We start from the raw sequence: 11,717 nt of genomic DNA, 5'->3' as shown, positions 1-11,717 counted from the left end.
AAAAGATAATAAAAAAATGCCAGATAGATCAACGCCGATGGAAGATGCAAAGGGGGCTCTGAACCGCGTATGCCCCGACCATGTTTTCATGAAATACCCCCCCAGGAAAAAAAGAGCTGAGCCATCAAGTTCTCAAAGACAAATTGGGATATTTTGCGCGCCGGGGAAATGAAATTGCAAAAGCAGAGAGCAAGGGATTTTACACTGCAAGTGGAATAATGGTGGTCCTCAGAGGGAAACGAACTACTACAGGCTCAACGGTAGCCACCGTAGGGGTTCATTCCGGGGGTCTGGCCTCCACCAGATCCATGTGCAGCTTGCGGGATCTGTATTTGTGAGAGGTCGGAAGGAATCTCAACGTGACGAAGAAGGTCTATGGTTTTTTCGGGGGAAAGACGGGTGATGTTGTAGGCAGCCGCAGAAGGTAGGATGCTCAAGAGGTTCACCACTTCACGGGGGAGAGGAGCTGGAGATCCTTGGGGTCTGTATGAGGTGTTTTGGCCGTTCAACTGTTGAACTCGTTTCGGCTGGTCCAGACGCCGAGCTTGCGCGCTCTTCATTGGCGACTCAGCGCGGACAAATTTTCGTGGGCGACCTGAGTCTTCCTCATAATCATCAGTGGGGTAGGGTCTCTTAGGTGAATTGAGAGAAGTATCCATGTATCTGGCCATGGGAGAACCGTGGGATTCCGCGGAGACTCCTGGCATGTTGGTCTTTGGCCGTGTCTGGGATGGTGACAAAATGAGTTGCACCGATGTAGGGTCAAAGGTGGAGTCGGAGTAACGATTGGCGAATTGGTCCAGAGCAGGATCCTCCGGGTATAGTTCGCGCATGCGGTTCTCCAAGTTGATCACTTGGGTGAGGTCACCATAGCGAGATTCATACTCGTGGAGGAAGGAAAATATGGGCTTAGCCTTGTGCACATTCTCCGGGTTGGATGTCAATTTCCTGACGGTTGTTTCGAACACGGCTCTGGCATCTTGAGTAGTGGTTAGTAAGTCTCTCAGAGAAAAATAGGATAGTCGACTTACTAATGGTATCATTGATGTCGAGCAGATGCCTCAAGTATTCGAGCGCAAAGTGCTCATCCTCCGGGAATAATTTCGCACCCCTCTCGAAGATCTTGGTGGCCGCAGGGTCTTTGTAGCAATGGTACTCCATCAGAGCACTCGCGATATAAACATCGCTGGTAATTCGACCTCGCCTCCGGGCTTCGGCAAAGATTTGGCGAGAGCCAGCCACTTCTCCTGGCTTTCCCTTACCTTGGATCCGACGCATCGAACGCATGAGAGAGATCCATGCGAACGAGAGAGTCTTGGAGATAATATTGATCTGAACAGAATGGGCCTTCCGGACCGCATCAACCTGTGCCGTCTTGGCGGTCTCTCTTTCTTTGGCTTCAGGGTCCTCTTCATCCTCATTTTGAGGTTGGCTTTCCACATTTTGTGGGGCAAAATAAGCTTCAATGCGTGCAACATCCTGGGTTTCCTGGTCGCGAGCTTTATTGATCAAGTCATAAAGTGCATTGAGCAACTTGTCGTATGGTTCCCGGACCTTGGCAGCGCGCTTAGCGGAATCCTGTTCCGAATCCGAGGTAACCTCCAGTCGGTCCGCGCGTTTGAATGTCAGCAGGCAACTCTCTGGGTTTGCATCGATTCCATTCTTCAAGAACTCGGTGCCAGCATCCTCCATGTCATTCAAGAAGCAGAACTCAGCTGCATCAAACCACATTTCGGGCAAGAAGGTCAGTGCCATGAGTGCTTGTTTGTAAAAGTACACCACGCGTGACTTGTAAGCAGCAGGGTCTTCCTCTTTTAATACCAGAGGATCTTCTTTTTCCCATGCGATCCAGCGCTTCCAGATATCTACCTGTGCTGAGAATTCAACATCACCTTCAGACCCCGGAACAGGAGGCATCGGTGGAAGCGAAGTACGAATCAAATCACGGGTGATGTTTTGCAATTCGGTGTATGAGCTGCGCGCAGTCATGTAGGATGGCGAATGTTCTTGAAGGAATTTGCGGCCCTGATAGAAAGTGTTAAAATAAGCCAGTTGGATTCAAGCACTATCCAGCTTACCGTGAGCTTGTTTAGATTCATCTCGAATTGATCATACTCCTTCCAGAGAGTATTGACGGCTTGGGTCGGCACGCCAATAGCTCGTTGGTAGGCCTTTCGCAGTAGGTCCATCTTTTGTTGATCCTGCCACCCAGATCCACCAACGACACCTGGCCCAGAACGAATGAACTCAATATAGTCTACCCAGATATTTCCGGAATCCTTGTCCATCCCAACATATTGAATGGCCATATCATATGCTGATGAAATGGTCTTCCTTGCCTCATCTGTTGTCAAAGGATTACGACGACGGATGTAATCAAGGTAGACAGACCAGAGCTGAACGCTGGGGGTCGCCAGGAGCGTTCGGTTGAAGATCTGCTCCAAGCGGAAGAATTCATTGAGCTCAGACTCCATGCTGGCATAAGCCACCCATTGGTCAGCCTAATAGTTATCCCATTAGCAATCTTGTACCTTGCTGAGAGAGAAAAAGAAAGCACAAAGAAAGGAAGGCTTACCGCCATGGGGAACAACTTCAAGAACCGCTCATAGGTCTCTCGTGCGCTGTCTAGTCTGCTGCGGCCTCTGTGCTCGGCAATTAACTCCAACCAAGCAGGGATATCACCTCGGGGATCCTCTCGAATCCGGTCTTCCAGCATGCCCACGCGGTCATGGGCCAGACGACCCTTTGAGGCTGGGGAATCAGGTACAGAAGTAGGAACAGTACTGTTCTGCATGGTTGAGGATTGCAAGTCTTGCGCAGCCCAGTGCGATTGGCCAGGAACAGAAGAGGGATCAATATTAGGAACAGGAACAGGAGAATAAGAACTATTGGCAACATCTGGTCCACTGGCAGGTCCCTGCTCAGCTTGGTATGATGATACATCAGGGGAAGTGTTTTGCATTGCATTTCCTGAGCTGGGATCTTCAGACATGGTCACAGGCATAGCATTGGCATCTTCACCCCCAAGTACAGCGGGCGGCTCATACTCCGCATCACCCTCGTCATCCTCATCATCATCAACTTCAAATCCCCCAATTGTTCTGGTCTTGGGCTGTGCCTCGGCAGCAGATGCTAGCACGGGGGTCGAGGACATAGCACGTGAGGGGTTCTGAGAAGGGTCGGGGGAGTCACTGGTCTGGCCACCGTTTGCGTCTACGTCTGAGGTGACGGTCGGGTTGGGGATGGCATCTTCGGTTTTATCCGAGGGAGATGCTTCAGCGGGGCCGGCATCAGGCTGCTTGGACTCGGGAAAGGAGGCCGAGTACTGATCCCCCAATGCCAGTGAGGGGTCGTAGTCATCTGATTCTGCGTCTGAGTTATCACCTTCCTGCTCCTCAGTGGGGGATTGGGAATCGGTATTCAAGGCTTGAGCCTGGAAGAAGGCAGTTTCAGCTTCATCGTCCGCCATGATGGGAGGATGAATGCGATAACGGCAAGGTCAAAGAAAAGTAGCTGGCAAAGTCACAAGAGCACGGCGCAAGCCGAAGCAGGGTTTGCGCGGTGTGATATCAGAAGTAAAATGAAGACAAATATTTCGAGGGTCAAGGGTTAAGGTGGAACACAGCCACTTTTGACGAGATAACCCTCAGCCGCAATGTATCTGATAGCAAATAGCTCAGATGGAGAAGAGCAAAGCTGATGCAGGTTGCCCGGGTAGTGAAATTGGGGTCACGTGCGGGCGGTGAGGACAAATGCGAGGGACGCGAAAGGCGCGTCGATCGATGGGCTCCTCGCATTGAGCTAGAGGGGTCGAGAGTAAACTGCATTCTTGTGGACCTGTTGATTTCTCTTACTTTTTATAATTCCATCTTCTTCCCCTGTTCATACAATTTTCCACTTTTACCTCTTCATCTCTTTAATCCCCGTACATACTCTATCCTATCACAATGTCCGTCGTCTCACTCCTCGGAGTGAAAAACCTCAACAACCCGGCTCCTTTCACCGCCTCGTACCAATTCGAAATCACCTTCGAGTGCCTCGAGCAGCTCCAGAAGGGTGAGCATCATCATGTCCTCCCAGCTTCCCAGTCGAGTTTTCTAACGAGTTCTTTCAGATTTGGAATGGAAACTCACCTATGTCGGATCCGCCACTTCGTACGTCGACCCTCCCAATACTCACTGTTTCCTACCAATCCTGCAGAGTCTAACTTTCACAGCTCCGAGTATGACCAAGAACTCGACTCCCTCCTCGTCGGGCCCATCCCGGTCGGAGTAAACAAGTTCATCTTCGAGGCCGACGCGCCTGATGTCAAGCGCATTCCCACTTCCGAGATGCTCGGCGTCACTGTCATCTTGCTCACCTGCAGTTACGACGGTCGAGAGTTCGTCCGGGTTGGCTACTATGTGAACAATGAGTATGACAGCGAAGAGCTGGCAGCCGAGCCCCCTGCGAAGCCCGTTATTGAACGCATTCGCCGCAATGTGCTTGCCGAGAAGCCTCGAGTGACACGCTTTGCCATCAAATGGTGAGATCTCTTGTTTTATTTATTTACATACCTACTGGGCCTTTATTGACTTTTCCCCCCTCTATAGGGACTCTGATGACTCTGCCCCCGCAGAGTACCCGCCTGACCAGCCCGAGGCCGATGGTCTCGACGATGACAGTGGAGCGTATGGTGCCGAAGAGCGTGAGCTCGAGGCTGCGCTGCTCAAGGAGCTCGAGGAGTCCAACAAGCCCGCCGAGGGCGATGACCATGACATGGAGGGCACCGAGGCTCCTGCCGGCAAGGAGGATGACGAAGAAGAGATCTCCGATGCCGAGAGTGAAGATCTTGAGGCAGAGAGTGACGACGATGAGGATGACCTTGACGAGGAAGAGGGTGGTGATGGTGACGACGATGTCGAGATGGGCGATGACACAGAACACAAGGACGATGCTGCCAAGCCAACTCACCAGCCCCAGCCTGAGGTTATGGTACACTAGATCATAGTGTGCTACTGACTCGTAGGAGTGGTTTCTTTGCTTTTAAACTCTTCCTTATTTGAATGTTATTTAACGACAGCCAGAACGCAACGTTTACGACCCTTGGACTGATTTTCCATGTTCTTATACTATTGACTATGGGTCTATGAAATAGAATTGGTATAATTTCAAATCCCACTGGCCTTTACTCGGCCTTGATATCCCTTTCGCCTAAACATGTAATAGGAACAGCTGCGAGGCCGTTTCTGTGCCACATAAAACCGACCCCTCGGTGCCTACAAGGGCATCGATGGATGTCAAACAGGTTCTGCTCTAAGGTAATGTTGCCAAAAGAGACCATGCTTTCGAGACCCTACAATTATACAATCACGGTGGATCCAGCCTGAAGGCATCAAGAAGTGGGTGAAATTGCAAAGTGATCTGTCACACTTGCGTCGCGGACATGGCCTAACTAGCCCGACGCTGGAAAAATAAACCAAAACCCCTATGGTTAAGCCATTTGGAAATCCTCGTACTCGGTAAAAGATATCGCCTAAAAGCCAAACTTCGAGCCAAGCACTATTATCAATGACCGGTCAGCGACAGATATGCAAGGGGGTTGAACACTACATATGTGTCCATAGACCTGAAGAAAGATCGACTTACCGCCAAGGACAGCTTTCTTTTTCTGTGACTGTACGTATTTGTTAACATCGTTAGCAAAGCCGCTGCTGTTCTCCTCTAGTCTGTCCATGCTATCTCCAACAATCCCGAGACGCTCCGTGCGTTCTTGGACTTGACGTGACATGTAAGACCAGTAGCCTTCCTGGCTGCTACCCTGTTCAGAAATCGGTGGAGTCCGTCCTTCTTTTAGGGCTTTCCGACGTTCTTGGTCTTCGAATTTCATTTGTTCGACCATTCTCTTTGATGGTGGTCGTTCTGGGCCGCCGACTAGATTTGATGTTAGATTCTAGCTAGAGTTGTGTAGACGGAGGTGACGTACTCAGGATGTCCATGTCAGCCGGTGAAACATATTGTGTACCGGAGATCCATTGGACGTTAGTGATGGTAGGACGCGGGGGAACCACGGCTTCTGGGTTGTAAAGCTTGTCATTTGAATTGTGTCTGTGGGCAGGGTCAGCATTGGCACTGTGTTTTGGCGAAGTGATGGGGGCCGCGTACAGTCCGTTTCCACCTCCCCAGACATTGAACATTCCGATCTCTGAAGGGCCGACCCATGTCATAATGTTTCCTGTAGGGGTGATGGAAGATTCCGAGAGGCGTCGCATATCCGCAATATGGTTAATTTTGGTGCGACCAATATCCCGAAGGCCAGGGATTGAGAAGGCTCGCGCGTGGCCGTCACCGAAGAGACCAACCAAGCTGTAACCTCGTCCTTCAGTCTTGACGACAGCTGCCGAGTCGCAGAGATAGTCATCCCATGACTTGTGGGCACCCTTTGACGCTGGGGGCTTGAAGATTCGACAGCCAGAGGCAGTCACGGCAATGACAACACCATTGGTTTTCGCACCAGACCTCAAGCCTCCGACTGCACTTGGTGTAGCCAAAGCAAGACCACCAGAGTCTGCATCAATGGGGATGACACTAACAACATTGTCTTCAACGGCCGATGATCCAGCAAAGGCGGCTTCGTAGGTGCCATTGGCACCAGGAAGGATCTTGAATGTTGCCACATTGCCCTTGTTTGTGCCGACGAAGCAGCAAATGCTTGAGTAGTCTAGAACGCGGTTAGTACATTAGTCTGATTGGCTAGCCGGAGGCATTCATAGGTACCTTCGCCGTCCAAAGTCATGACACCAAATTCAATCTGGGTGGCCCATTCTGGATGGACTTCATCAGAGCCACGGTTCTTGAGGAATCCACCCCGCTTCTGTACCTTCAGGAGTTCTGACAGATGTGCGGTATGTATGATGGCGGGCCCGCGCAGGTCAATAATCACCACAGCACCACTTTGGTAACCGGCCGCTACAAATCCAACCTGTCCATGCTTCAGCGCCGTCACCGGACCTTGTTGCATATCCAAGAGAGTCAGCGGTAGCATTCCAGTCTTGAGACCAGGGTCCGTTCGCATAGTTATCGGAGTCAGCTTGCCTGGCCCTTGATTGGCACCAGGAGAATCTTCACGCCCGTATGAGGGGTTATTGCCCCATCGGAAGACAGCAACCTCTCCGGACTTGAGTCCAATAGACATCTCGCCTGAGCTGCTGGCGAGAGACATTTCGGTCACTTCGATATTGCCGGTTCGGCCTATAGCACGGGCGAGATCAACTTGAACCGCGTCGCTGTTCTCAATTTCATCATCGTGTCCACAGTCCCAGATGCGGACGGTTCCATCTGCGTGTGCAGTCGAAATAACATTGCGGTTCTCGAAGCGCTTGAGTGGATTCTTCGCTTCTACGCCGCCCATCGCAAATTTGGGTCCCTGCAACCGGCGCTCTCTCAGACCAAGCCACACCGACCGATCAACGGGAGTAAGCACAGCTTTATTTACAAAGGGATGGACGAAAGTGAGAAACGGGTGAAGCATGTTAGTGGGAGTGATTGCGTGTCCGCTAGGGAAACTCAGGGTAATAATTTCACCCGAGGATAGCATAGCGATAAGTGCGATTGGATCATGGGCACCATTGAAGTAGGGCGAGGATCGGGGGATGAGGCAAAGGTCGACAACCTTAGCTCCCGGTGGGACTGAGAGGTTTAGTTGTCGCCGTGGCCGCTCGAAGTAAGTAGACAGGATTTGCCAGGAAGACGTCTGGTAGTTGGGGGTTGGGCCCATGTCTAGGAAAACGAGACCCTTGGTCTGGTCACCTGCTGGTCGACCACCAGCCACCAAAAGACCAGTTTCATCCGTATTATCTTTGGTGCACCAAATAACCTTCGTGATCGGCTCTTTGGGTCCAGGGGCCTCTCCAGGTGAGCCTGGTCTGCCAGCACCACCTGGTTGGTCGACATTGGGTGTCTGGACAGTCCGGGCATGAAGTTTACGGCCATCCTTTGTATCCCAGAGCACTAGACTGGAGTCTTCATGGACCGTCAGAATGAATATTCCGTTGGGGTGCCAGATCGCTTTGGTCAATTTAGGTCTGCGCACGTCGTGCGACGGTAGGGAGTCTCCACCCGGTGCCCCAGGAGGGATCTCGTAGACAAAGTACTTTTGAGCCATGTTTTGCTTGAATGTAAATGTCACAGCTCCCTCTGGATATCCCACTAGGATCTTGCCAATATCTCGCGGGGAGAACTCTAGAGATACGACGGGGTAGAACCGCGCGCGGGGGTTTCGTTCCAACCACAAGTTCGGAACTCTGAATGGCGTCAAGGACTCTCGATCGAGATCGTACGCAATGATTTCACCTATTCACAGGTCAGTTTTCAGTTCTTTTCTTCCTGTCAATTTACTGACCATTCTGTAAACCGATAAACGCATAATCCAGGCATGGGTCTGTTAACAAGGCAGTCACCTGGCCCGGTGGCGCATAAGAAACCACCGTGCGTCCAGTGGCCAAGGAGTATATGGAGATTTCATTCCTGGAGTCGATGCTAATCAACTTGTCGGCGCAAAACCGAAGGAACCGGGCGGAGGCCTTTCGCGGGAACTCAAAGACCACCGAAACCCGTCGTTGTCCAAAGACATAGATCTGCCCGCTTCCGAACTGGGTATCACTGGTGCCGACCGCGATGAGGGATTGTATGGGGTCGTATGCGATAGCGCTAATCTGCGAATTAATACCACATCGTGCAAACTGAGAACGGTGTCAGTAAAAAGAGGATGCCTGGGATGCCAAGAACTTACATCGTCTAAGAGGAACAAATCCGGGGACAAGCCCTCGGACAGGTCCTTTTGGATACCAGCTTGCTTTCCTCGCAGGAACTGAGCCATCTGCGATAGAATAAGTTATGGAAAAGTAGAAGTCAAGGAGAGAGAACACCATTGACGCCATGCAGAAGCTAAACAACGGATATGCCCCGCTCCGCCCTATCGCCCTATCAGTTCCGACTTGCCAAGACCACGGGGTTCTCCAGAACTTCTCTCTCTATTCCTTCTTGTACTTCTAAAATTTATATCAAATTTTATTTTGACTGAAACCTCTTGCAAGAATGCTATATATGAATGTAAAAAAAAAAAAGAACAAAACTCCAACTCACATGCACGGCCCCGGAAGAAAAATCGCTATGCAACAGAACTAGTCTAATGGTGATCATCTAGGTATCACGTTGGACATATCAAGCATTCAAATCATCTTGCCCTGTTATTCCAGTTTAAGCCTTGTCATCTCCGCAATAGTGGTTATCAATCTTCTCCGTGCGTCAAATTCGCTCGTCTCATCTCGGTTTCGGTAATATTGCACAGTGATTTGGGACACCAGCCGGTAGCAGGCATACCTATGGGGAGAAAGAGTCAGCAACATTGCACTAAAGTGAGGCAGTAGGCGGTATTCCACATACAAGACCAAACGGATGTTCTCCTCCCTTGTCCTGGCCGCCGCCATCCCTGCTCCCTGCAAAAACGCCGGGGATGCATTCGCGAAGATCTCTGCCATCAACACATCACCCCACAAGGCACTGCTGAAGTCAACGATGCCAGACAGCTGTCCGGACTCTTCGTTAACCAAAACATGGGAGGGCCGACCAAAGTCCACGACCACAAGACGTGGCAGCGATACATCTTCAAGGGCAGGTGCCAGACGACTCAGCTCGTGTCGGATCTCCGAGTAGGGAAGGTGGATGAACATGTCCTCGGCGTCGCGAAGAACACTTTCAAACAGGGCACAGAAGGCATCTCGCCAGGAAGGTCTTCCAGCGCCAAATGCCACTTGCTGCAAAGACCCAAACCCCGGGGCTGCATTTTGACCGATGGTGCTCACCAAGAAGCCCAAGTGGCGATCAATACCGTCTCGTTGCTCCGAAGTGAGCTCGTCTTCCACCTCTGACAGACTCTTCCCTTTAATATACTGCCGGATCAAGTAGGCAGATCCCCAGAGACTTCCATGAGGATCGTAATGATAGAGCTGGGGGATACAAGGGTTTGCACTCTGCCCTAGAAGAGCAAGAAACTGGGCTTCGGTTTCGAGGAACGACCGCTCACGTCGAAGGAGGGCGGTCCTTGACGATGGAGATCCCTTTAGCAACAAATGAGCTCCATTTGACAGCATCAGAAGCCGGAGCGAGTGAATGTGACCGAAAATTGGATGCGAGTGTTGCACACGGACTGTGGAAGGATACAGCAACGAGAGGACATGATCTAGTCTATGGTTTTCATCTGTCTCGGCAGCACGAGACTGTCGATGAAAAGATTCATGCTGGTCGGTTGTTCCCTTAAGCGATGGCATGTCAGACCATTTTGTCGAGTCGAGTTGTTGCATCGTGATCTATTTGGTGGGGAATATTGGCGAGCAGAAGATGCTATATAAGCGAGACTCTTACGACTCAACCTGGAAAAAGATCCTGCCGGTGGGGGACGATCATGTATGAATAAGGCTGTCACGATTCATAGACCCTGCAAGTTAAAAGAACAGATATATGCCGAGGGTATAGTTTGAGTTGAAAAGCATACTCGTAGACGTGGCGCAAGTCCCGCTTCTAGAATAGGGAATTCGCGTAGAAATCCAAACGGAGTACTCCGTAGAGATGGAGTATCAACGGGGCACACCAAACCGCCATCCAAGGCTACTCCGTACGTCCGCAATAAAACCATGACAAAGCCATGACTTTTCTAAGTTTACTCAGGCGAGATACGTAAGAGAAGTCATTACATACTATCCGAGATTCATAGAGATTGCGGAGTTCCATTGGAAGAATCTGAGAACTATTTCACAAGCGAGGGTGCAAGGACCTATCAGATTGGTCAGTTAGTAAGAAATATGGGACAAGTAAATTAAAGTGAAGCCGTCTCGCGTAAGGATCCCGCTCTAAGAAAGGTGATCATCCGAGCACTAGACCCCTAGCCAATCAGAATGATTCCTTGCCGAATTCTTGCCGTCCACGGATCAAAATTTATAGAACCTCGATTCTTCTCTCGGTTCCTTCCCGAGCTTATATTATCTCGCTTGGAACTGGACAGTATTTTCGCTTATCGCTTCTAATTACTGGACCTGCAAACCGGAGATTTTATGGAATGCAAGTCATTTCAAAGACATTTACATCCGAATCTAGCTTCTTTTTATTTTTTCGGACTTAGATCGTTCTTAATTACCTAAAGTATCCCCCCGCTTATGATTGCATGAAAGGCGCGCGTGGACCTAGCATATTAACAGGGGGGGTGATACGTGCGGTGTACGGAGTAGCAAAGACCGAGATGCAACGTTAACTATACTTTAGCGCCGATTGCAGTCGATGTCATGTCAAATACGTATCCGCCTCAGGCTTGGCTAAAGCCAATTATATCACTGCAATGTTTCTAGAATATTTCTTTTTCCGATGAACCAATACTTAAAGAAACCCTAAAATATATATAAAAAAATATAAACAGGGGTCTTCCTTACCCGTAAGTTTATAGTCTTCAATGCTTTCACTTGCCCAGGGGGACAATAATGATAGATGAATCAATACTGGACGCATGCAGATCTTAACAATATCAAGTGGAGGATCTCTCGCTAAACATGATCGTTTAGGGGATATTTGCATAAATCATGCATTTGATACAGACCCCACTATCCGAGATATCGTATAGCTTCTGTTCCAAATTCACTCTCGCTACACACAAAAACAAAATGACTCTTGAGTTATTCAATGTTGCCCAT

General features: G+C 50.1%; 4 protein-coding genes across 4 annotated transcripts; 1 reads left to right on the top strand and 3 right to left on the bottom strand.

Moving 5' to 3' along the window:
• Window positions 1-254: 254 nt before the first annotated feature.
• rna14 (cleavage polyadenylation factor subunit RNA14) lies at window positions 255-3,469 on the bottom strand (the record flags this gene model as incomplete). Its single annotated transcript, XM_057228144.1, has 4 exons — window positions 255-979; window positions 1,032-2,025; window positions 2,079-2,501; window positions 2,576-3,469. 4 exons carry the CDS (start codon window positions 3,467-3,469, stop codon window positions 255-257), a joined length of 3,036 nt encoding a protein of 1,011 aa, XP_057087485.1.
• A 478-nt stretch (window positions 3,470-3,947) lies between these two features.
• Window positions 3,948-4,983, top strand: asf1 (nucleosome assembly factor ASF1; the record flags this gene model as incomplete). Its single annotated transcript, XM_057228143.1, has 4 exons — window positions 3,948-4,056; window positions 4,115-4,154; window positions 4,217-4,525; window positions 4,593-4,983. The coding sequence occupies 4 exons, from the start codon at window positions 3,948-3,950 to the stop codon at window positions 4,981-4,983; spliced, it is 849 nt and encodes a 282-aa protein (XP_057087484.1).
• Window positions 4,984-5,515: 532 nt separating this feature from the next.
• On the bottom strand, window positions 5,516-8,857 carry N7447_003867 (uncharacterized protein; the record flags this gene model as incomplete). The annotated part of the gene is made up of 6 exons (XM_057228142.1): window positions 5,516-5,541; window positions 5,629-5,913; window positions 5,966-6,700; window positions 6,757-8,331; window positions 8,381-8,720; window positions 8,771-8,857. The coding sequence occupies 6 exons, from the start codon at window positions 8,855-8,857 to the stop codon at window positions 5,516-5,518; spliced, it is 3,048 nt and encodes a 1,015-aa protein (XP_057087483.1).
• Window positions 8,858-9,227: 370 nt separating this feature from the next.
• Window positions 9,228-10,340, bottom strand: N7447_003866 (phosphotransferase family protein; the record flags this gene model as incomplete). Its single annotated transcript, XM_057228141.1, has 2 exons — window positions 9,228-9,360; window positions 9,424-10,340. The coding sequence occupies 2 exons, from the start codon at window positions 10,338-10,340 to the stop codon at window positions 9,228-9,230; spliced, it is 1,050 nt and encodes a 349-aa protein (XP_057087482.1).
• Between the last annotated feature and the right edge of the window lie 1,377 nt (window positions 10,341-11,717).

This window comes from Penicillium robsamsonii (genome assembly GCF_028829455.1).
Source record: "Penicillium robsamsonii strain IBT 29466 chromosome Unknown utg000002l_segment0_segment0, whole genome shotgun sequence".
Taxonomy (NCBI): Eukaryota; Fungi; Ascomycota; class Eurotiomycetes; order Eurotiales; family Aspergillaceae; genus Penicillium; species Penicillium robsamsonii.
This window is presented reverse-complemented; position numbering and strand designations above follow the sequence as displayed.